Source organism: Aquarana catesbeiana, linkage group LG08 (assembly GCF_042186555.1).
Source record: "Aquarana catesbeiana isolate 2022-GZ linkage group LG08, ASM4218655v1, whole genome shotgun sequence".
Taxonomy (NCBI): Eukaryota; Metazoa; Chordata; class Amphibia; order Anura; family Ranidae; genus Aquarana; species Aquarana catesbeiana.
In genome coordinates, this window is record NC_133331.1 from 48,657,351 (window position 1) to 48,682,654 (window position 25,304).

A 25,304-nucleotide genomic window follows, 5' to 3' on the forward strand; every position below is an offset into this window, starting at 1 on the left:
TCCATAGAACATTTGTTGTTGGAATTTCCGCCAACAAATGTTTGAGAGCAGGTTCTCAAATTTTCCAACAACAAAACTTGTTGTCGGAAATTCCGAGCGTGTGTACACAATTCCGACGCACAAAAGTCCACGCATACTCGGAATCAAGCAGAAGAGCCGCACTGGCTATTGAACTTCATTTTTCTCGGCTCGTCGTACGTGTTGTACGTCACCGTGTTCTTGACGTTCGGAGTTTCCGACAACATTTGTGTACCATGTGTATGCAAGACAAGTTTGAGCCAACATCCTTTCGGAAAAAAATCCACGGTTTTGTTGTCGGAAAATGCTATCGTGTGTACAGGGCATTAGAAGTGCACCTTAGTGAACACAATATACAGGGATATGGAAAATGATTTTCAACATTGACACACACCCACACAGGTTGAACTGGATGGCCTGCTGTCTTTATTCAACCTTACCAACTATGTAAATATGTATTTATAAACAATTAGAATATATATTTTTGAAAACATTCTTACTTTACAGCATTTCTTCACACCTGCCTAAAACATTTGCATAGCACAGTATATACAGTTGTGCTCATAAGTTTACATAACCTGGCAGAATTTATGATTTTTTGGCCATTTTTCAGAGAATATGAATGATAACACAAAAACATTTTTCACTCATGGTTAGTGTATTGTAGTGTAGTGAAGCCATTTATTTTCAATCAACTGTGTTTACTCTATTAAAATCATAATGGCAACAGAAACTACCCAAATGACCCTGATCAAAAGTTTACATACCCTGGTGATTTTGGCCTGATAACATGCACACATGTTGACACAAAGGTTTTTGAATTGCTGTTAAAGGTAACCATCCTCTCCTGTGATCTGTTTGCTTGTAATTAGTGTGTGTGTCTTAAAGGTCAATGAGTTTCTGGACTCCTGATAGACCCTTGCATCTTTCACCCAGTGCTGCACTGACCTAACAGGATTCTAAGGCTCGATTCACACCTATGCATGTTGCTTTTGAGCGTTTTTGGAGGTTTTTTTTTCATGCTTGCCGCGTTTTTGAGCCGCGTTTTTGCCGCGTTTTAGCGGCGTTTTTGCCGCGTTTTTGCCGCGATTTGCGTTTTGCGTTTTTTTTTCATTTTTTTTTTACAGTCTTACAAAAAAATTACAAAAAAAATAAAAAAAAAAAAAAAAAAAAAAAAAAAACGGCAAAAACGCACCAAAAACGCATCAAAAACGCTGCAAAAAAGGTGCACTTGCGTTTTTGATGCTTGTCCATTGAAAACCATTACATGCAAAACGCTGCATTTTGCATGAGAAAAAGTCCCCGACCCTTTCCAAAAACGCGGAGATACAAAAAAGCATTGATGTGAACATGTTCCATAGGAACCCATGTTAAAAAATTCCCGTGCATTTCTGCAAAATGCAAAATGCATCAAAAAACGCGCTAGTGTGAATGGGGCCTTAATCATGGAGAAAGCAAAAGAATTGTCAAAGGATCTGCGGGGAAAAGGTAGTTGAACTGTATAAAACAGGAAAGGGATTTAAGAAGATATCCAAGAAATTGAGAATGGCAATCAGCAGTGTTCAAACTCAAATCAAGAAGTGGAAAATGAGGGGTTCTGTTGAAACCAAACCACGGTCAGGTAGACCAACTAAAATTTCAGCCACAACTGGAATATTGTTGGGGATGCAAAGAAAAACCCACAAATAACTTCTAGTGAAATACAGGACTCTCTGAAAACATGTGGTGTGGCTGTTTCAAGATGCACAGTAAGGAGGGACTTGAAGAAAGATGGGCTGCATGGTCGAGTTGCCAGAAGAAATCCATTACTATGCAAATGCCACAAAGTATCCTGCTTACAATACGCCAAACAGCACAGAGACAAGCCTCAAACTTACTGGCACAATGTCGTTTGGAGTGATGAGACCAAAATTGAGCTTTTTGGCCACAACCATAAATGCTACATTTGGAGAGGAGTCAACAAGGCCTATGATGAAAGGTACGGAGGTGGATCGCTGATGTTTTGGGAATGTGAGAGCTCCAAAGGCACATCTCAGTCTCCTGACCTCAATATCATTAAACCAGTCTGGGGAGATCTCAAGCATGCAGATCATGCAAGACAGTCAAAGAATTTACAGGAACTGGAGGCTTTTTGCCAAGAAGATTGGGCAGGTTTACCATCTGAGAAGATAAAGAGCCTCATCCACAAATACCACAAAAGACTTCAAGCTGTCATTGATGTTAAAGGGGGCAAAACACGGTATTAAGAACTGGGGTATGTAAAATTTTGATCAGGGTCATTTGGGTAGTTTCTGTTGCCTTTATGATTTAAAAAGAGTAAACACAGTTGATTGAGAATAAATGGCTTCAGCCAAACACTAACCACGAGTGAAAGAAACGTTTTTGTGTTATCATTCATATTCTCTGAAAAATGCCAAGAAGTCATAAATTCTGCCAGGGTATGTAAACCTATAAGCACAACTGTACAGTATACATATACAGTTGTATCTGCTTATATTTGGCCTTCCCTTATTTCTCCTTCCTTTTTTAAATAAAATATTTCTGTTTTCATGACATACCTTATTTAATACCCAGTGATGTCATTACTGGGTCTCTGTGCTTCTCTATACAATCCAAGCAGATCATTGCTGTTGGGAGGGTCCACCAGGTTGCTGTACATAGCTTCCTGAAAGAATCACAGTAACCTGCCCTAATACTGTCCTCAAGAGCCCTCATGCAAGAGGAGCCTGTACAACTGAGTAAGACTGGAGGGAAACCTGGAGGTTAGATTTTACTATTACCTAGGCGAGGATTATATTACACTCCTGCCCACTAGATCCTTGTAAATACAAGCAGCTAAAATGTCACAATAAAATGCTCTTGCAATGGACTTAAGTATCTTCTCATGAGATTTCATCTGCTCATCATCCTTCGAGAATCTTCTCATAAAGACAGGGACGTCACATCCAGAAGTAGGTAAGGTAAGGTAAGTGTAAATCAAACTTTTTTTTTAGGAGGAACATTTTACACCTGCTAGCAGTAGGTGAATTGTAAAGGGGAAAGGGCCTGGGCAGTAAGAGGTGACCTTGCATTTTACTGCAAGGTCCATTTTATAATGCTGAGCAGACTTTATGAAACTACAGAATTCAACAAAATATCTGTTCTTGTCACTCCTTGGTCCTATTGCTCACCTTGGCTATCTCCTCATGGCACAGATCTTTTGTTCCTGGTTTCTCCTCTTCAAGAGGCCGCCACCGCCACCAGTATCGTGGTTGTTTCTTCTGGCACACTTTGAGAGTTACACTCCCCGGGACCGTCTCTCCATATGTGTACCTGTAAGGACATGATAGGGGCATTTTAGCCCAAAGCAAGAAGACCTAGTTGCATCATATAGTTGCTACCCACCTTCATTACTCTTAGGCCATGTACACATTGGATTCAACTTCTTTAAAGTGGAACTCAAAAAATGAAGATCTGATATGTTATAGCAAACATTTTGAAAACCCTAGTTAGACTTACCGGTAACGGTATTTCTACGAGTCTTTCAGGACAGCACCTGGAGAGAGCGCAGCTCCACCCACTTTCCCAGGAAACACTGCAGTCAGTTTCTTTAAAGACCGGACACTTCCACCATGGCCTCAGTTGTTCATAGAGTACCTCCAGCCATGCTGAAATTAGATAAGCAGAACACAGCAATAACACATCTTACAACCTCAAAACTTAGGGCGGGTCATCGGCGCTGTCCTGAAAGACTCGTAGAAATACCGTTACCGGTAAGTCTAACTAGGGTTTTCTCCCTTCGTCTTTCAGGACAGCACCTGGAGATGATAAAAGAGTACTTACTCTAGGGTGGGACCACCGCCTGCAGGACCTTCCTGCCAAACGACTGTTCCGCTGCTGATAGCAAGTCCAACCTGTAGTGGCGGGTGAAGGTGGAGAAACTTGTCCACGTGGCCGCTTTACAGATCCGACCCGGGGAAGCCCCTGCCCTCTCTGCCCAGGACGTTGCTACTGCCCTTGTTGAATGGGCTACTACCCCCTTAGGGGGCTCTGCTCCTGAAGCTTTATAAGCTTCGCTGATGGCCATTCTGAGCCATCTACCTATGGTGCTTTTGGATGCTCTATACCCCTTCCGTGGACCAGAGAAGAGAACAAAGAGCGAATCTGATCTTCTAAAATCTTTCGTTATCTCTATATAATGTAATAAACACCTTCTCACGTCCAGGGAATGGAAAGACCTCTCCTTAGCACTGGACGGGTTAGGACAAAAGGTAGGGAGAATTATCTCTTGTTCCCTATGAAATGCTGATGCCACCTTTGGCAAGAAACCCGGGTCAGTTTTTAGCACTACCCGGTCTGGAAAAATATAACAAAAGGGTTCTCTTATGGAAAGAGCTTGTAACTCGCTTACTCTCCTAGCTGAAGTTACTGCTACTAACAGGACTATTTTTAACGACCATAGCCTGATTGATGCTTCCTCTGGAGGTTCAAAAGGCCCTTTGATTAGACCCCGCAGAACCACAGACAGGTCCCATCTAGGAAAAAACTTAAAAGGTATTGGCCTAGCTCTGGCCAATGCCTTGAAAAACCTAATAATAAGCGGCTCCCTTGATAATTGCCTCTCAAGAAAAACCGATAATGCAGCTACCTGCACTTTTAGGGTGCTAGCTGCCAACCCCATTTCCATTCCCTCATGGAGAAACTCTAGCACTGGAGCGATTTCCTGTGGCGAAAGTATCCTAATCGCACACCAGCTATTAAATCGCTTCCACGTTTTGAAGTAGATGGCCCTGGTAACCTCCTTACGACTGTTCAGCAGGGTAGAGACCAGTTTATCTGAAAGGCCCTTATTTTTTAACATCTGCTCCTCAGTAACCAACCTGTCAACCTGAGATGCTGGGTATTTGGGTGATGAAGGGGGCCCTGCGTTAGGAGGTCCTTCCGAAGCGGAAGCTCCCAATAAGGTTCCACCGCCATCCCCTGTATTGTTGCGAACCAAGCCCGTTTGGGCCAGAAAGGAGCCACCAGAATCATAGTCGTGTTCTCTTTCTGTAGCTTTCTTAAGACCAAGGGGATCATCTGAAAGGGGGGAAAGGCGTAGCACAACTGGAATTTCCATGGCTGCGCTAATGCATCCAATCCCTCTGCCTGATCCTGCCTGTTCAGTGAGAAGAAGGCCTCTACTTTTGCATTCTTTTGGGATGCGAAAAGATCTATTTGGGGCATTCCCCATCTTTCTGTTAGTTGTTGGAAAGTCTCTACATTCAGACTCCATTCTGCTTCCAGTATTCTTTCTCTGCTCAGAAAGTCTGCCATAAGGTTTAAATCTCCCTTCAGATGTATCGCTGTTATGGAGTTTAGCCTGTCTTCTGCCCAGGCTAGAATCTGGAGTGCCAAGGATAGCAGAGCCCTGCTCCTTGTTCCTCCCTGCCTTGATATATAGGCCACCGCTGTGGCATTGTCCGATAGGACCTGAACATGATGGCCCCGGACTGTTCTTTCGAAGGCCCATAGACCCAAGAGAATAGCCCTCAGCTCTCTCCAATTGGAGGACTTTCTGGCTTCCCAGTCTGTCCAACTCCCCTGAGCCATCTGCTCGTCCAGGTGGGCGCCCCAACCCCAGGAACTTGCGTCTGTTGTTAATCTTTTCTGCAAAGGAAAACTCCAGAGCAGACCCCTGTTCAGGTTTGAGTGATTTCTCCACCACCAAAGCTTCCTCTGAACCCGCGCAGGTATCCTTATTAATTTTTCTAGGGACTCTCCATAGGACCAACTCGTTAAAATTGTCTGCTGGAGCTCCCTTCCATGTAGACGTGCCCACTGCACCGCTGGAATAGTCGCAGTGAGTAGCCCTAAGACCGACATAGCTGCTCTTATGGAGATTGGCATATTTGTCTGCGTCTTCTTCACTGCCTCCTGAAGCTTCTCCCTCTTCCCTTCGGGGAGAAAAATTTTCTCCTGGATGGAATCTATTGTGTAGCCCAAGAATAGTATGGTCTGAGATGGAATCAAGTTTGATTTCTCCTCGTTGATTATCCATCCTAGACCTACCAGGTGTCTCATTGTCTTTTCCAGATCTCTCACTAACAGGTCCCTTGTTTTGGCAAAAATTAGTAGATCGTCCAGATAGGGCAGGACTGATACCCCCTCTACTCTGAGTGGGACCAAGGCCTCCGCCAGGATTTTTGTAAAAATCCTCGGAGAGGATGACAGCCCGAAAGGGAGAGCTCTGAACTGGAGATGAAGGGTAGATTCCCCCAGTTTTATCGCAAACCTTAGGTGTTTCTGAGATGTTGACGCTACTGGTACATGCAAGTATGCATCTCTCAGGTCTATGGAAGCCATAAAACATCCCGGGGTCAGGAGATTCTTCACTGAGAATATTGTGTCCATCCTGAACTTCTTGTACCTGATAGTCTTGTTTAGAATCTTCAGGTTCAGGATGAGCCTGAATTCTCCCGACGGTTTCTTCACAAGAAATATGTATGAATAGCACCCCTGTTCTAATTCCCCAGGGGGTACGTTCACTATCACCCTTTGTAGCATCAAGTCCTTCAGGATAGCTGTCATTGCTAGTGACTTTTCTGAGTCTCGGGGAGCCTGGGTTATGTAAAAACGCACAGGAGGAGGTTGAGAAAATTCCAGCCTGTAACCCTCCAAGATGGTCTTGAGGATAAACTGGCTGCTTGTTATAGTCTTCCACTGTAAAAAGAAGGTCTGTAACCTTGCTCCCACAGTTGGGTGACCGTCACTGGGTTTTTGGGCTTGTGGTTGGGGGGCGAAAAAGTACTCCTGACTTACCCCTCCCTCTTTGAGACTTCCAAGGCCTTTTGTAGCCTGCCTCTTTGGTATCTGGGGTCTTTCGAAAAGCACGAAAATTTTTGTTGCCTTGCGGAAGTACCTTCTTCTTTATAGGGAAAGCCTTCTTTTTGTCAGCTGTTCTATCAAGAATAGCTTCCAGCCCAGGGCCAAACACTAGATCACCTTCAAAGGGTAAACCGCATAATTTTGTCTTTGAAGCAGTATCCCCTGTCCATGTCTTGACCCATAACGCCCTGCGAGCTGAGTTTATCAGAGCTGTGGATCTGGCTGACATCCTGATTGACTCCGCTGAGGCATCTGCTATATACCCTACCGCCTTTGATAACACCGGTAGCGTATCTAGCAGATCCTTACGAGGCGTCCCTGCCTCAATGTGGATTTTCAGCTGCTCCAGCCAGTGTTCCAGATTTCTGGCTACCACAGTTGAGGCCATGGCAGGCTTCAAATTTGCTAAAGAAGAATCCCATGCCTTCCTTAATAGGGAGTCTGCCTTTTTGTCCATGGTATCTTTAAGGATACCCATGTCCTCAAAGGCCAGGTCAGTATTCCTAGATACCTGGGAAAAGGCTGCGTCTAGTCTTGGCTTTTTATTCCAAATATGCGAGCTATCCTCATCAAACGGAAACCTTCGCTTGAGGGATTTAGAAAAGAAGGGGGCTCTCTCTGGATCCTTCCACTCCCTCTTAATGGTCTCTGATAGGAATTTATGTACAGGAAAAACCCTGTGTTTTTCCTCCCCGAGGCCTTGGAACATCTTATCGTGTAGGGATAGCTGAGCCTTATCCTCTGTGATGTTAAGGGTAGTATGAATTGTTCTTAGTAGATCATCTACCTCCTCAAGGGATAACTTGTACCTAGAAGAAGGAGAAGAAGCTTCATTTACTTCTTCTGCTTCCTCCTCCGAATTTAGTAAAATGTTACTTTCCTCCTCCTCTGAGTCGCTGCCCCCTCTGGATGCTGAAACAGAGGATTGAGAATGTGGCACCACACTGCTATGCACCGTTGGACGCCTATCTAGGTAGGACCTGAAGGACTCAAAGGTGTCTGCCAGTTCCTTCCTGAAAGAGCTTAGCAATTCGCTTTGTTGAGCTGCAGGACTAGCAGGAGCTGTCTCCTCCTTAACTATGTCCGTAATGCAAGATTTGCATAATACTTTGGGCCAGGAATCCCTCAGTAACCCCTTACAAGAGGGACACTTCCTTTTAACAATAGGGGAGACATGCTTGGTCTTTTCTTTAGCCTTCTGCAATATCCCAAGGGAAAAAAGACAATAGCTGAACCATATTTCACAAACAACAGCTTACATGCTGTATAAGGAACACAGAAAAAAACACCACCAAGGAAGTTAACCCTTTAACACCTACGATCTGTTCCACAGCCGGTGAATCACCCCACAGATCCACCTTAAAACATAATTAATCACTTATCCCTCCTTTAGTACTCAGGACCAAGTGATCTGCAGGCTCCCCACTTTTTTTTTTTTTTTTTTTTAGGGAAGGGATAATATATAAACATTATAAATGCCCATAGAGTAAAGACAGAGACCAGTATCCCTGCTTACCTGAGCCTGGCTGATTGTTGTGGCTCCTGCTCCTGCCACCGCCGTCTGATCGTCCTCCATTATTGACAGGACACACAGCGGCGTTTGTGCTCTTTTATTTGATTTTCCCGGGCCGCTCACCGCTGTGAGGGCCGGAAATGAAATCAGCCGTGGAGACCGCCCCCCCCTCCTGCGTTCCAGCGGCCGGAACCGGAAGCCGCGTCGCGCCGCTCGAGGCCCCGCCCCCGGTCGGAAATGACGCGCTTGCCATCCGAACCCGGAAGGCGTGCGGCCCGTGGAATAGACGCCGCTCTACTCCACAGCCCTGCCACCGGTCTGTAGGAGCGGGACCCTCGCAGCCTGGCTCTCGCCGAGCATGAAGAGGAGGAGGCACCGGAGAATCCCCCACACGTCAGGGAGGATGCTGGGCTGTCTTAGGAAAAGAAGAAAAACGATCCGGTATGCCCAAACTTTCACCACCTGGAGAAAGCGCAGCACACCCCTGGTTCCCTGCAGCGCTTCCACCATGGCGGAGGAAACACTACAACTGAGGCCATGGTGGAAGTGTCCGGTCTTTAAAGAAACTGACTGCAGTGTTTCCTGGGAAAGTGGGTGGAGCTGCGCTCTCTCCAGGTGCTGTCCTGAAAGACGAAGGGAGAAATATTAATTGTGACTACATAGTGCTCTGAAAAATGTAGCTTTTGTTTGTCCTGAAAACTAGCAGTGCATTTCATGTGCCCAGGCACTCCTCTTTTGCAGCATCATTCCTAAATATCTGCTTTGTGAAGTCATCTAAGGCACTGCTACTTCTTGAAATGAGATTTGGTTATGTCACTACTGTGCTGTTAACTCTTCTCCATTCTGGAAGTTCTGACATGAGAAAGTAAAGCCCTATTTCTACCAAGATGGCCACCTCTACCCAGGGACACAGTGCAAAACAAGGCATGGTAAGTCAGAATTTGGAAAGATCAGCTGCAGGGATCCCACAGGTGTCAAGGTTGGGATTATACTGATGTGGACCCCCACCTGCACTGTATAGGATAGCCAAGGAGAGGCAGTAGGAGTATCTGAGTTTTGCAGGATTTCAACCAGCTTTTGGTAGGACAAAGCACCGCAGAACAAGTTGGATCTGGATCAGCAAAGCAGTAACCACATTGGATCACAATGAAAAAGGTAACATTTGAAAGTTTGATCAAGACTCACTAAAGTACAAGGATGGTCCCATGCAGGTGGCATGGGATCCCCCAGGGCATAGAGTTAAAAGGCCAGGCAATATTTACTAGGGACCTCTTTATGGGGGTTTTCTGAGCTATGTGCTAACTCCAGGTCGTGACTTCCGCATTCACCTTGCACTAATCCACACAGACCTCAAAGAGCGTAAGTCAGGGAGGCAGCAGGAACTAAGTGTAGCTCTACCGACACAGGAGCTGCTTGGTAGTTTGGGTTCTCTGTTCTGTGCCTCGACTCCAAGAACAACCTCAGCCCCTCTAACACACCTGGTTGAATGAAAGTTATCGCAAGTACTTATAAGAACACAAGTACAACTACCTTTAATGTGGCTGTAAATTAGCTCCAGGAAATAGACTCAAGACCATTTAGTAGTAAATTAACACAATGTATTGGTACGGGGTAGAATATATGGTAATTTGAGCATAAATGAACACACAGAAGGTAGGTTCAGGCACAGTCTGCTAGACATTATAATCATTATGCCAAGGTCGGCATTAAATAATGCATATAAGCACTAACTGCAATGTAAATAATAATATTATAACTAGTCTACGGTGCTCTCTAGGAGAATGGCTAGGATACAGTGGAATGTCACCTGAGAGTACATCCTAGCGTAAGCAGTAGGTGAAGGTCTCTGTGTAGCAGCTGTAAAGGGACAGTCTTTAGTCCTAACTTTTTAGCTGGTCAGCATTAGGGCCCAGTTGTACTTTTGGTGCACATTAGAAAAGTCCCAGTCTAGTCTGCAGGCAGCAATAAGGCTACTAGATGGCTGCATGGTCAGTTCCTAAAGGGCTCAGTCTCTCTAGCATAAGTTAGTAAATGCCCACAGCAGCAGCTCACCAGTCCCAGTGATATTACAGCTCACCATCAGGTAACACACAGCGACCAACCAACTCTCTGCTCGGCACCCAGAAGGCTCTGGCTGTCGGCATCCCCGAACTTAACACCCTGGATCCCGTTCAGGCCACCAATATTAATCATACCTCCCAACTTTTGGACTTGAGAATGAGGGAGACATTAGGGAGACAGAAACCTATGGTGCACACTTGGCAAAAGTGGGTGTGGTTAAATAATGATAAATATTGGGCATGGCTTAATAACTGCTCCCACTCCCTTTTTGCAAAACCCCCCTCCCTGTACACACAGCCTCCTCTCTGTATACGCTGCCCTACTCCCTGTACTCTCTTTAGTGGTGGGGATTTCTGGGGGAGAAATTGCACCCCAACCCCCTTTTCTGCTCACAGCTGCAATCTCATTCCCCTCCTCCTTCTAACCTATGTATCACAACCCCCCCAATAACCTCTGTTCCCCAAGCCTCCCCTGCTCACCTCTGCACCCCACATGTCCTCTCTGCTTACCTCTGCACCTCTGCCTTTACACCTTTCTGGCCCCTTGCTGACCTGTACATTCCAGCGCCTCTCTCTTCTAACCTCTGCACCCAACCCGCCCTGCTCAATGTTGGACTCCGAACCTCCCTGCTCATCTCTGCACCCCACCCATCCCCCCTTGCTTATTTCTGCACCTCCCCCCTATCTACTCACCTCCACACCCCAAACCCCCTCTGCACCCCAGACCACCCTCTCTGCTCACCTCCACACCCCAAATTCCCTCTTGGCTCACCTTTACACTCCACTCTCTGTGCTAACCTCTCCACCCCAATGCCCATCCCCCAATTCTGTCTTGCCCTGTTTTCCTCTCGCTTGCCAGAGCCTTAAGGCAGGACCATACTGTGTGTGTAGTATCCACAAGGCTGCGGCCGGTGCTGGTCAAGGTTGGTGAACCACAGACAGCTTGGGTTATTTACAATGATCATGCTGAGTCTGACTGCCAGGTGGCCAATGCTGCGGTGAACTGCGAGGGCACTTAGTAGTATATATGGTGCTTGCAGGACACCCCTTCCCCCTATTGTAGCCCTGTACCTCCCCTGCATCTCCTGTGGGGTACAGTGATTCCACCAGGCTGAAATCCCCTGCCAGCTGCCACTGCAGCAGCCAGCATCTCTCCCTGCCAGCTGCCGGCAGAAAAAGTTAGTGGAACCAGGGCTCTGGAATACAGCCCAGACCTGCAGGATTTTAGGACTTTGTTGAAATTCTGGGAAGGTCCTAAAGGATCTGGAATGGTTGGGAGGTATGTGATACGTAGTAGTGATGGTGTATACAGGACAGCGATGTGTACTCTCCAGTTTCCCTCACAACAAGAGGAAGCTGTGTTTTGTGCAGCCTGAGAAAAGCTATTTCCCCTCCTCTTGGCAATCTCCCCCTGGGAAAGGCAGTTCAAAAGCTCTTGATTAAAGTAGAGTCTCTTTCCTCTGGAGGACTTCAGTTCTCACAGTGCAGTTGATACCTGACTCAGTCTATCAAACTATTCTTGCTCAGCAGCTCCATCCTCTTGCTGAGATAGCTATTAACCAGTTCAGCACCGTAGATCAGCAGCTACAGAGATCAGCTGCAGCCAATGTTTCTTTCACTCTCATTCTTAGTCAAGCACCTGGCTACTTAATTCTGGAGCAGATAAGTAAACTGCAGACAACACTGGAGCGGAATAAGTCATGCCAAGATAATATACGTTTCCTTGTTTTGTGCCCTCCACAGCTCAGAGAGACTGCCCCTGATGAGTCACAGGTGGCCGGGCATGTGTAGCACTTATGCCCACAGGAGCCACTGGTGATGCGTTCTCTGTTCTGCCATGACTCTTAAAGCTGCTCAGTGCCCACTGACACACCTGGTTGTAAGTTAGAGGCCTTTCCCATCTGTGTGACAAGTCACATTTTAGGCACCCCTTGAAAAAAGCATTTCTGTTTTGGTTAGATAGTCCCCAAGGGTTAAATACTTCTAAAGGGATACAGACACTGCAGCTTTTCTTATTAGAACACTCAGAGTGCACCAGCTGATCATAACAAACCAGTCCCGCTCATTCAGAATCAGTCTGCACAGGACATGGTGAAACAAACAGCTATTTCTTCAGAGCAATAAAAGGTCTGCTACAAATATTGTTAAAATCTTTACAATGTACATTGTTTTATTTTTCAACAAAAGTTGAGTTGCTCTTTAAAGTGTAAGTTCACTTTTACATAAAAATCTGTAAGGGGAACTTACACAGGACCCCCCCCAGGCTATGCGGGTTCTGATTGGTCGGCACCGCCCATGTTACGGGCAACAGCCGATCAATTAGGCTGGCCATACATTATACAATTTTACTGTTCAATTTCCTTTAGATTTACCATCAACTATGTAGGTAGAAGGGCCTGCCTGATTGCATACAAAATTAAAAGTGTGGCCTAATATTATATGGTTTTGGTAAATCTAAAGGAAAGTTGTAGAATGTATGGCTAGCGTTTATGCCCCGTACACATGATTGGACTTTCTGCCAACAAAACTGTGGATTTTTGTTTGGAAGTTGTTGGCTCAAACTTGTCTTGCATACATACGGTCACACAAATGTTGGCCAACAATTCTGAACGTGGGAATGCGGTGATGTACAAGACGTACAACGAGCCGAGAAAAGGGAAGTTTAATAGCCAGTGCGGCTCTTCTGCTTGATTCCGAGCATGCGTGAACTTTTGTGCGACGGACTTGTGTACACACGATCGGACTTTCTGACAACAAAGTTTGAGAACCTGCTAGCAAACATTTGTTGGCGGAAAGTCCGACAGCAAATGTTCGATGGGAGCATACACACGGTCGGACTTTCTGACAACAAGCTCACATCCAACATTTCCCGACGGAAAATCCGACTGTGTGTACGCGGCATTAGAATGCTCTGAAATGTCCCTCCTGATGGGTACGTTTTGGAGATTCAGCTGCGGGGATTTATAAGCCCCAGACCGGTGAGGCGGCTATACTGTGGCTCAGAATGGGAGATCGCTACGCACCAGGTCAGCGGGACTGAGGGGGTTGATGAGGGGGCCCTGTGTAAGTTCACCTTACAGATTTTTCTGTAAAGATGAACTTACCGTTTAACGTTATTAAGCTACCACTCCATAGTAATGCACAGAAATTAGGCCAAGCAACTGGTAGTAGAATATATAAATGTATTGAAGACATGCAGTTAAATAATGCACAAAGCATTAAACAGGCAAATAAACAGATTTAAAGATACTGTACTGGGTAGATGACCACTGACTCATTAACTGGCAATCAACTGTGGCAATGATGAATTAAACTATAACTAGAGTTTAAGTAACAGCATTAACTAACTACTACAGCCCCAATAGCAGGTGGGCGTATGCATTCCTGGAGAAGGAGTACCCCTGAAAGTGTATAAAAGTACCTGTTTTCCTAGACATGTGCAGTTTGTTTTGTTCCGAATTGAAATTGGGATACATTTTTGTTTTTTGGAAATTCAGATGTATCCAAATTAACAAATTACAATAGTACCAAATTTTAATGAATCCGAAATAACACAGAAAAAAAAATCGCATGAAATTCAAATTGATTCGAATAGTTTTCAAATTTGAAAAGTTTTCCAATTTGCAAAGAGAATTAAATAGAAAATAAAGGAATAGAATAGAGAAAAATAGAATAGAATAGAAAAAAATATAACAGAAAGTAAAAGAACCGAATAGAATAAAATAGAATACAATGGAAACAAATAAAATAGAATAAAAAAAGAATAGAATAAAATAGAAAAAATGTAACCATCTTCTGAAATTAGAATTTCAAATAGAAGAAATTTGAATTCGAATACATAGGAAAAGAATAGAATAGAAAAAAAAGAGTAGAATAGAATAGACTATAATAGAATAGAAAATAATAAAATTCAAAAAAGAATAGAATAGAAAGAATATAACCATTTCCCAAAACTCAAATAAAATCAATTCAAATTTTAATAGAGTAGAAAAGAATAGATTAGAATAGGAAGATAGTTATATTATTTCTAATCTGTTGCTTTTTATATACTATTCTGTTATTTTATATTCTATTCTAATCTATTCTTTTCTATTCTTTTCAAATTTGAATTGATTCTATTTGAATTTTGGGAAATTGTTATATTATTTCTATTCTATTCTATTCTTTTTTTAATTCTATTCCTTTCTATTCTATTCTTTTCTATTCGAATTACAGAAGATGGTTATATTCTTTCTATTTTATTCTATTTTTTAATTCTATTCTAGTCATTTCTATTCTATTCTATTATTTTCTGTTATATTTTTTTTTATTCTATTCAATTTTTTTCTATTCTTTTATTTTCTATTTTATTTTATTCTCTTTGGATATTGGAAAACTATTTGAATTTGAAAACTATTTGAATTCAAAACTTTTCGAATTTGAAAACTATTCAAATTCAAAAACTATTTAAAATTGTTTTGAAAACTATTCGAATCGATTCGAATTTGGAAAATACTAATTGATTTGGATACGAATAAACAAAACAAATTCCAAAAACGAATTAAACAGATTAAATGAATTTAACTATACAAATTTATGTAAAAAACAAATTGAAACTAAACGAAACTAAACAAATTTTTTCTTTCTGCACATGTCTACCTTAAGCCTAATTGTCCGCATTGGCTAGCTTATGTTGGGGCCCTTCTGTGGGTGATGCACGTTTAGCTGCCCCTATAACAGTGTGCAGCAGATGACTAGTGGGCTGCTATATAAGGGGATGTCTCTACTGTATTAACTGTGTCATTATTAAGCTAGGCATGAATGTTCAGCTCTTGTTACTGGAGATCAAGTTATATGGAATTTTTTGATGTGTCTGTAACAAGAAAATTTCTGGTGAGATATACTGTATTTAAAAGATTTTTATTGCACCGTGTAATGTTTCTTTCTTTGCATGTGAACCCTACTTAACAACACCTGCCTTGGAATTGTGCACAGCCTCCCCCAAATCTCCAAACTCCATCTTTTGCTGCTGCGATACAAGTTCCTGTTAGAGGGTGGCTACATTTGTTCTCCATGGTCCTACTTTATGTGAGAAGGTAACCACCCTCTCTTGCTCAGTCCCAAGATGGACTATGACCTATGACAGGGATCTCCAAACTTTTTGAGCAAATGGGCAGTTGACTGTCTTTCAAGCTTTAGGGGGGCCAGACTTTGATCAGTGGGAGCAGAAAATGCCTCAGTATCAGTGGAAGAAAACAATGCCCTATTATCATGGTGTCAATTGGAGGAATAGGTGCTCCATGGTGTCATGGAGGAGTAATGCCCCAAGGGCTAGATAGAGGCCAGTCCTCGACCACACTTTGAAGACCCCTGGACCATGGGATGTGTAGTGTGTATAGAGTGTGCATCCTGTACACAACCAAAACTAACATGCACTGCACGTTCCAAAGAAACAGAAGGTAAGGGGAAACAGAGAGGCATATGAACTTACAGAGTACATTACAAGGAGGCAGAAAAACCCAGTAAGAAATGATTTAATAAATAATATATTTTAGGGTAAATAAGTAATGGATGTGTATGGATTATTTTTGGAGAATAAGGATATTGTATAATGTAATTTCCTTGTTTTTGTAAACCCTCTCATATACCCAGTGAAGTGACTGGCCTCAGATGATACACAGAGATAAAACGGGTCTTCCTACATAAGTTTTACTTGTTTATCTACAGCCCTTTCTTCCCTACACCCCTTCAAAAGGGCAGAATCATGTTAAAATCCTTCTGCATCTGTTAGTATCACAGAGGAGTAGCAGAGAGGCTGCAGTAACAGTAAGTGAGAGCTGATTGGAGATTGGAGGAAAGGATCACACCCCCCTCCACAGTTGTGAATAGACAAGCTACGTGCTAAGCTCCCTCGCTAACACAAATATTATCTTATGTGTCTCAGAAGAGACTCATGCTGATAACAGAGGAACAAAGCACCAGAGAGAAACTGCACTTAGAAGTAAACACTAGAGATAGATGTGCTTTGCTCAGATTTCATAACTGAGGCTTACAACCACGTTAAGGGAAGGGAAACCGTATTCTTTGTCGACACATATTTTTAGTTATTTTTAGTATTTATGTAGCACCTCTAGTGTGCTACTAGTGTAACTACAGGCAAATTTACGTTTAAGGCTCATGGTAAGTTTGTGAGTCTGAAATTGGGTCAGGGTTACTGCAGGCTGGGTGGCTCTACAGGGGCAGGTCTCTGGTACCTCGCCCTGTATCTAGAAGCTGGTAGAAGCTTCTGGAAGTTAGTGGGCCAGGGGGTACTGATCTGAATATTTGAGGGAACTTGGTCGGTCCCCAGGCAGAATGTCCTGGCAGGGAGGTTAGGTCAGCCCTTAAATATTAGGGAGCCATGCCAACAGGGGAGTCGGGTGGAAGATGGAGTGCTGAGGAGGTGCCTAAAGACCTAAAGGTCTGCTGAGGATTTGGGGGGACCCCACACCATTTTTTTTTATGTTTTGCATGAGGTTCCCCTTAAAATCTGTACAAGACTCGGAAGTGCCTGGTATGGATTGTTTACAAAACACTGTTTTGTAAAAAAAAAAAATGATTGCAGGCAATTGCAACGGTTAGTGGGGAACCCTGCTGACAGCTGATGAGTAATCTGTTGTTAAGAACGCGACGGCTGGCTTGCAAAATCTAAAATCCCCTCCTGTAGTTTTCTGCAGGCAGGCTGTAGTGGGTGGAGCCTGCTGGGTCCCTCCCACAGCTCTGCTCTCTGCACAGGCTATTTACAGCACAGTGATGATGTCACTGCTACATTTACAAGGTAATAACTGGGTATTGTGTAATCATTTGAGGCACAATATATATATTTTTTTTATGGCTGTTAAAAAATGTATTTAAATATTTTTTTCTTGCTTAACCGCTTGGCATCCGCGCTATAGCCGAATGACGGCTACAGCGCGGACCTACATTCCCGGGAGGACGTCATATGACGTCCTCCCCTGTGCACGCTCCCTGCGCGCGCCCTGCAGGGCGCGCGCCGGGCGCGTTGTGATCACCGAGTCACTGAGACTCGGCTGATCACCGATCTGTGTAAGGGGCTGGTCCCGGCCCCTTACCATGTGATCAGCTGTCAGCCAATGACAGCTGATCACATGATGTAAACAAAAGATCGGTAATCGTTTTTTTTTTTTACTCACGCTGACAGCGCGAGTAGAAAAAAAAGCCGATCACCGGATCGGATGTGAGGGACATCGGTCCCCAAGTGGAAGAGGCACATCTGCCTCATCAGTGCCCAATAAAAGTGCCACCTAATAGTGCCCACAGTGCCACCTAATAGTGCCCACAGTGCCACCTAACAGTGCCCACAGTGCCACCTAACAGTGCCCACAGTGCCACCTATCAGTGCCCACAAGTACCACCTATCAGTGCCCACAAGTACCACCTATCAATGCCCACCTGTAGTGCCAATCAGTGCCACCTGCCAGTGCTGCCCATCACTGCCACCCATCAGTGCCCATCACTGCCACCCATCAGTGCCCATCACTGCCACCCATCAGTGCCCATCACTGCCGCCTATCAGTGCCCATCACTGCCGCCTCATCAGCGTACATCAATGAAGAAAAAAAATTACCCGTTTAAAATTTTTTAAAACAAAATATAAAAAAATAAACTTTTTTTTAAAAAAAAATTCAGTTTTTTACATTTTTTTAATAAAAAGTAAAAACCGCAGAGGTGATCAAATACCACCAAAAGAAAGCTCTATTTGTGGTGAAAAAATGATAAAAATTTCATTTGGGTACAGTGTTGTATGACCGCGCAATTGTCATTCAAAGTGCGTCAGCGCCGAAAGCTGAAAATTGGTCTGGATAGGAGGGGGGTTTAAGTGCCCGGTAAGCAAGTGGTTAAAGGCTACATCAGAACAATGAATGCAATTTCACAGAAAAAAAACTCTTCTCCAAGACAATATGGGGTTAGTGGAGAGAGAAAATAGGGGGATGGTAGAGGGAGATGAAGGGGAAGAGGTAGGGAGAGGAAGGGAAGAGGTGGGGGAGGTGAAGGGCAGGAGAGAAAAATAGGAAGATAGAGGGAGGGGGGAAAGGGGGAGATGGAGATGAAAAGAAGGGGTGGAGTGAGGAGTGAGGGAGAAAGGGGGGAGAGAGAGAGAGAGAGATAGAGGGGGGAGGGAGGGGGAGAGAGAGAGATAGAGGGGGGAGGGAGGGGGAGAGAGAGTGGAAGAGGGATCAGAGAGAGGAGAAAGGGAGGGAGAAAGGGGCGAGAGGGAGAGCTAGAGGGGGGAGGGGGAGAGAGAGCGGGCGAGGGACCAGAGAGAGAGGAGAAAGGGGGGAGAGAGAGAGAGAGAGAGAGATAGCGGGGGGAGGGAGGGGAGAGAGAGCGGGTGAGGGAACAGAGAGAGGAGTAAAGGAGGGAGGGAGGGGGGGAGGGAAGGAGATAGAAGGGGAGGGAGGGGGAGAGAGAGTGGGAGAGGGAGAGGGAACAGAGAGAGGAGGAGCGGAGGGTGAGAGAGGGGGGAAGAGGGGGGAGAGGGGGGAGAGGGGGAGATAGAGGGGGAGGGGGGAGCGAGTGGCAGAGGGAACAGAGAGGGGGGAGAAAGGCAGGGAGAGAGAGGGAGAGATAGAGCAGGGAGGGGAGAGAGAGAGAGGGAAAGCGTAGAGGGGAAAAGAGAAAGAAGTGGAATGAGAGGTCACTCACCATCCATTTACCGTTAAGGAGAGATATTTATCCAGGATTGAAACACTGTTTGGAGCTGCCACCTCAACCTCAAACTTTTTGAGCACTAAGGAGAGAGTAATAACAGAGTTGTGGAAACTTTTTACTTGTTAAAGATTTTACAAGTCCAAAATGTACCATTTCAAATTAGAAGAACATTGTGGGCACCAGTGTTGTCAACCGTCGGTATTTTTACTGGTAGGCAGTAAACAATTGGCACTTCTCTCCTGCCAGTAAATGGCAGTGACAGGAAAAAGTTGCCAGTAAAAAATATAGCTGTGACGCTCCGCTTGCAATCGCAGATGCACAGTTCTAGTCCGGAGCTGGCCGAGACCATCTGAGTGCCTGCTACAGTGTGCGTTGTTGGTGGGAGACGGGTCTGGTGGTGCCTGAGTGTGTCGTGTGATGTCATGGTGCAAGGGAGGCGGAGCCTCGTGTGTCAGAGAGAGACTGTCACTGTGACTTAGAAGGGGACATGTTGTGTCAGTGAGGTGTCATCATCATCTGTGCTGCTGCACACTGCGGTCAGTGTCACTGTGGGAGTCAATTTCATGTGTGTGTGCCACCCATTCTAATTTCTTGCCCTCCAGAGTCCTGTCCATGAGCTACTTACTATATCGAAAATAAAATAAGAAATATGTTTTTTTGCCTTAAAAGGTTTGTTACCCCAACATTTCATATTCCTGATATGTCCCTGCTGTACTATGTGCTTGTATGAGAAAGTATGCTCTCCTCTTTGTATTGCTTCCTTTGCGTAAAATCCATGGTGTTCCTGCTAGTCCCCTTGCTTTCCTAATAAAAACTGACCACACTAAGCAGGAGAGCACACTGTGGTCAGTTCTCTGAGAACTGACTGTTGGCAGTTCTCTGCTGGGAACTCAGCCTGCTTTCCTCCAATGATCAGACTTGTCCTGGCACGCTCCCACTGCACAGACATTCACTGGGGAGCTCAGAGTACTGCTGCTCCCCCGCCAGCTCTTATGTATCTGAGAACAGAGGGAATGTGATCACTTATAAAAAAGGGAAACTTTTTTTTTATATCTATACAAAAATGTTTTGTCTTTCATTTCTATTTTAAACTGAATGGGTTGTTTTACAAGGTGATCGTTTATGATTACTTTAATATCTCCCTTAAATCACATTGCTTGTCATGTTTCACATGCCTTGTGATATGCCTTTAAATGTTATATGTATTATTCTGTCCCCGGTTCCTCCCCTTCCTGTATCTCAGCGTATCCTGTATAGTTAGCCCCACCCTTTCTTTATTTTCCCAGTAATGCATCTCAGCACATGTGTGGACTGGATCACATTATGATCTTTTGACCTATCCGATGTTCATTGTTGTAAGATCACACTTTCAATGCTTAGATTGGTGAGACAGAACAGTCAAAAGATCGTTAGAAAGATCAGTCAATACATCCTTAGAAAGATCAATCAAAAGATATGATCCTTGCTAGCTCTGGATCATCTGTGAGATGTTATATGGACAGTGGAAATAGCAGCTATCAGACAGTGCAGCAATTAAAGGATCACTAAAGCTATTTTTTTTTTAAATAACAAACATGTTATACTTACTCCCACTGTGCAGCTCGTTTTGCACAGAGTGGCCCCGAACCTGGTCTTCTGGAGTCCCTCGGCGGCTGTCTCGGCTCCCCCCCGCAAGGACTCAACAGTTTTATGTGAGCTCCCTCGCATAGTGTTGAGTGCTTGCGGGCGCGCACCCGTGATACAGCCGGCGGCCATAGCTGATCACTGTATCACTCGGCCCCACCCCCCGGCGCGACGCGTCATTGGATGTGATTGACAGCAGCACGAGCCAATGGCTGCGCTGCTTTCAATCCATCCACTCTAGCCAATCAACGGCCAGGCTGAGCGGCGAAGAGGATGTCGGGAGCGAGCGTGGGATTTTCGAGGGGTCAGGTAAGTAAAACAAGGGACTGGGGGGGCGGTATTGTCGGATGTTTAACCTTAATGCATAGAATGCATTAAGGTGAAAAAACTTTTACCTTTACAACCCCTTTAATACTCAAGCCTGTATGTGTGTCTGCAAGCAAGTCAAAGCATAGCACTCATCAGCCACACAGGACAATATTACTGCTGTGAATGTTCATACAAACAGCTTATACACTGCCTCTGTATGCATCCGCACTTGGCATTTTGTCTGTGTAATTTTATAAGAAAGTCAGAGTAAACCTTTCTTAAACTGCAGCCTAAGAAACCTGAGCTCAGACACAGCAAACTGATACATTTCTCTGCTGCTGAAAACTTTACTATAAACTAAGGATGAGCTCCGGTGTGTTCGCACACCCCACGTGCAGAGCCCGCCAGGAAGTCAGCACTGCGCTAATCACAGGCAATGAGACATTGTCCTGATGTGCGGCTGCAGAGATCGGGGGATGTCTCACTGCCTGTGATTAGCGCAGCGCCGACTTCCTGGCAGGCTCTACACGTGGGGTGCGCGAACACGCCGGAGCTCATCCTTACTATAAACCCCCTCCTTGTTAACAAGATGTTTCAGTAAAACAAAATGCAATCTGGGGGTGCACAGCCAGGTTTAGTACTCTTTCCAGATGAGGAATTAAACCCTGAATCAAACCAAAGGGAAAAACAAAACCAACCTGGAAAGTGCAAGAGAATCTTAAAGCTGACAAAGAACTGCTGTTTAATATCAATGACTTATGGTCTAATACTGTTAAATGCATGTCTGCTCTCTCCCAACAATCTCATGAGCCATTACAACTAGAGGGCGCTATCAAGCAATTGAATGTTGCTTATGAGAGTTATCAAAGACTGTGTGTTAAATATACTGATCTCTTAAAGCGGTACAACACTCAAGGGTCATTGGAAGAATTAAAGGGATTTGAGGAGCTCAATTTTGAAAGAGACAATTTAATGGTGCAAAGACAAAGGCAGAAGTGAGAATAACACAGCTCCATGAATCCAGATCGTATCGCTCTGCATCTACTAGACGCTCCACAAGATCTTCCAAATCCCTACAATCAAGATCTTCTGCACTCGGTTAACAACTCATAAAGACCTGTGCTGATGCTGAAGCTTCTAAAATTCAGGCAGCTTTCGCCCAAAAGAAAGCAGAGAAAGAAGCTGAAGCCGCACGCCAGAAAGCAGAGCAAGAAGCTGAAGCCGCATGCCAGAGAGCAGTTTCATGGTTATGCAGTAATCTTTCTCTGTCAGCTTACCTGCTCCTCGTGTGTTCAGACTAAGAGGCCAGCCACTCACACCTGACTGGTTTTTTAACCTCTCCTCTAAGCGTGGCCCCACCCCAGGCCCTATCAGGGAACCCTATATTACCTGTGCACTGCAAGCCAGCAGTGCTGATCATCCATTGTGTGTTTGGCTTCCTGTTCCTGCTTGCCGTGTGCTCTATGTTTATTTCTGTTACCGACCTTGGCATGTGCTCAACTATTCCTGTCTGCTCGTGACCCTGACCTTTGGCGTGTCCCCAACTATCTCTGTTTGCCTGTGACCCTGAACCATTGGCGTGTACTCTGTTGTCCTTGTCTGCTTGTGGCCCCGACCTTGGCTTATTCCCTTACTATCCTTATCCTCCTGTTGCCTAATGTGGGCGTGAGCTGGGGGACCCTGGGGGTAGCGACCTGGAGCCAGTTGCAGCCCAGTCCATCCTCACCACTAGAGGCTCTGGTGAACACCTGCTGGCTCTTAGACTCTGCGCCCTAGGGAATCTTACGCTCTAACCCCAGTGGGATCCGTCTTGGTGTTCCAGCGGCCCTGCCTTCCTTACCACCTTGACTCCAACGGTGTGCATCTGTCACCTAGCCTCAAGATGACCTGACAAGCAGAAATGGATGTTTTGGAAAAACAATGTGAGCATGCCATGGCAAGGTTAAGGGCCTTAGAACAAGCCGCTAGTGAAAACTAAAGAGACAAAAGTTGCAGACATTCACTCAAGCACTCAATCTCTTATCTGCACCTACTGTACCTCAAGACAATTTACCTTTATATCTTCCAGTACATCAGACTGCAGCATCTCAGCAAGCAGCAGACACTGGTATGCATATAACAGACTGTCCACCCTACTTTGGCATTAACCAAGTACTTCCTGGCAAGCACACTAATCCACAGCTACAGACCAACATGTCAGTGAACTTTAAGCCAATTCCAGCATTGAATGCCTTTGCACCAACATATGTTCCCAAGTTACTTAATGTCAATGCACCAGCTATCACAACTAACTCTGTTCCACCTGCAGTCATGCATCTAAAGTCTGAGAACATGGACATGTCACAGTTTGCTAAATACATGCTCTGCAGGGAGATCACCAAGACAGGCCTCACCAAGTTTAATGACAAGCCAGAAAATTACAGTGGCTGGAAATCCACCTTTAAGGCCACTATGAGCAACCTAGACATCAATGCCACAGAGGAATTAGATCTGCTCATCGGATGGCTAGGTCCCCAGTCAACTGAACGCATCAAGAGGCTCAAAGCAGCATATTGACAACCCCACTGCAGGCATTAATGCTGCTTGGGACAGACTTGAACTTACCTTTGGCAGCCCAGAGGCCATTGAAGATGCCTTATTCAAACGGTTGCAAAGCTTCCCAAAGATTTCTTCTAGTGACAATCTAAAGTATCAAAAACTCAGCGATATTCTATTAGAGCTTCAACTTGCCAAGGCGGACATCAACTTACCTGGTCTCAGTTACCTTGACACCGCTCGTGGTATCAACCCTGTTGTTCTCAAGCTACTATATGGTATTCATGAAAAATGGGCAGCGCTTGGATCAAAGTATAAGGAAAATAATCAAGTTGCCTTTCCCCCTTTTTCCTAATTCTGCAAGTTCATCAAAAGAAGTGCAGACACGAAGAGTGACCCAAGTTTCTCCTATGGTGACTGTAACCCTCTCCGTTCACCCTCTCCAAGACCTATGAACACACGTATGACACACAGAGACCATATTGGCCCAGTGTTAGTGAAAAGGACTAATGTTCTACCTGCACCTGCTACAGTTCTCAAAAAGACTGATCAAAACAAGAAAATTGAGAACCCAAATCGCCAATGTCCGATACATAACAAACCACATCCACTTAAGAAATGTATCGGCTTCAGAAAGAAAATTCTACAAGAATGTAAGGAACTTTAACTTTTAAAGAAATTTGGAGTTTGCTACAAATGCTGTGCCTCCATAGAACACTTTGCAAAGGACTGTAAAGCTATCATCAAATCTATAGAGTGTGACAGTGATAACCATGTGCAAGCTCTTCATCAATATCTGCACAACTCTACTACACTCACAAACAATCTTCCTGAGGCAAAGCAAGGCAGGGAGTGCACAGATCAAACAGCACCTTCCACCTCAGTGTTCTCTACATGTACAGAAGTCTGTGGAGAAGGACTCTGTGACAAATCCTGTGCAAAGATTTGCTTGGTTCGTGTATACCCCAAAGGTCAACCTGAAAAGGCCATAAGACTGTATATTATTCTGGATGAGCAGAGCAACAGGTCTCTTGCAAGAACACAGGCTTTTGAACTGTTGAACATAACATGAGATGTTCTACCTTATACCCTGAGCACTTGTGCCGGCACTACAGAAGTCTTAGGTAGGAGAGCCAGCGCTCTTGTAGTTGCTCCCCTGAATGACAATGTGGAAATATTCTTGCCCACTATCACTGAGTGTGACCAAATCCCAAGCAACAAAGAGGAGATTCCTACTCCTGAAGCTGCCTTTCACCATTCTCACTTGGACAGGACATAGCCGACCAAATACCAGCCCTCGACGAAAGTGCTGCTATCCTGCTGTTACTCGGCCGAGACATCTTAAGGGTGCACAAGGTTCGTCAGCAAATCAATGGTCCACATGATGCACCATATGCTCAGTGTCTGGATCTAGGCTGGGTCATCATAGGCAATGTCTGTCGAAACAAAGGCAGAAGGTCTTACTCAGTCTCTTCCTTTAAAACTCACGTCTTGTCAAACGGACGGACTACCTGTTCTGCACAAAGACCACATCAATATAATGTGAAAGATAGGCTGTTTGAAAAAAGTGCACAAAGGCACATCATACAAGACGATAAGAAAGCCCTTAATTTCTGGGATGACGACATTGGCAACACAGTGTTCGAGGTAACCACTAAAGACAATGAGTTGGCAGCTACCATGGAAGACAAAGAATTCTTGAAAACCAT

The 25,304-nt window shown here is 44.7% G+C and overlaps 1 protein-coding gene across 10 annotated transcripts in view; it reads right to left on the bottom strand.

Moving 5' to 3' along the window:
* LOC141105739 (alpha-2-macroglobulin-like protein 1) overlaps positions 1-25,304 on the bottom strand; it is a 251,128-nt gene that overhangs the window by 179,662 nt on the left and 46,162 nt on the right. For all 10 annotated transcript variants that reach the window (XM_073595819.1, XM_073595817.1, XM_073595811.1 and 7 more), the window contains exons 8-9: positions 19,123-19,207; positions 3,189-3,330 (exon numbers count right to left, since the gene is read on the bottom strand). In XM_073595819.1, the coding sequence (XP_073451920.1) occupies positions 3,189-3,330; positions 19,123-19,207 (227 nt within the window). The remainder of the gene's footprint in view (positions 1-3,188; positions 3,331-19,122; positions 19,208-25,304) is intronic.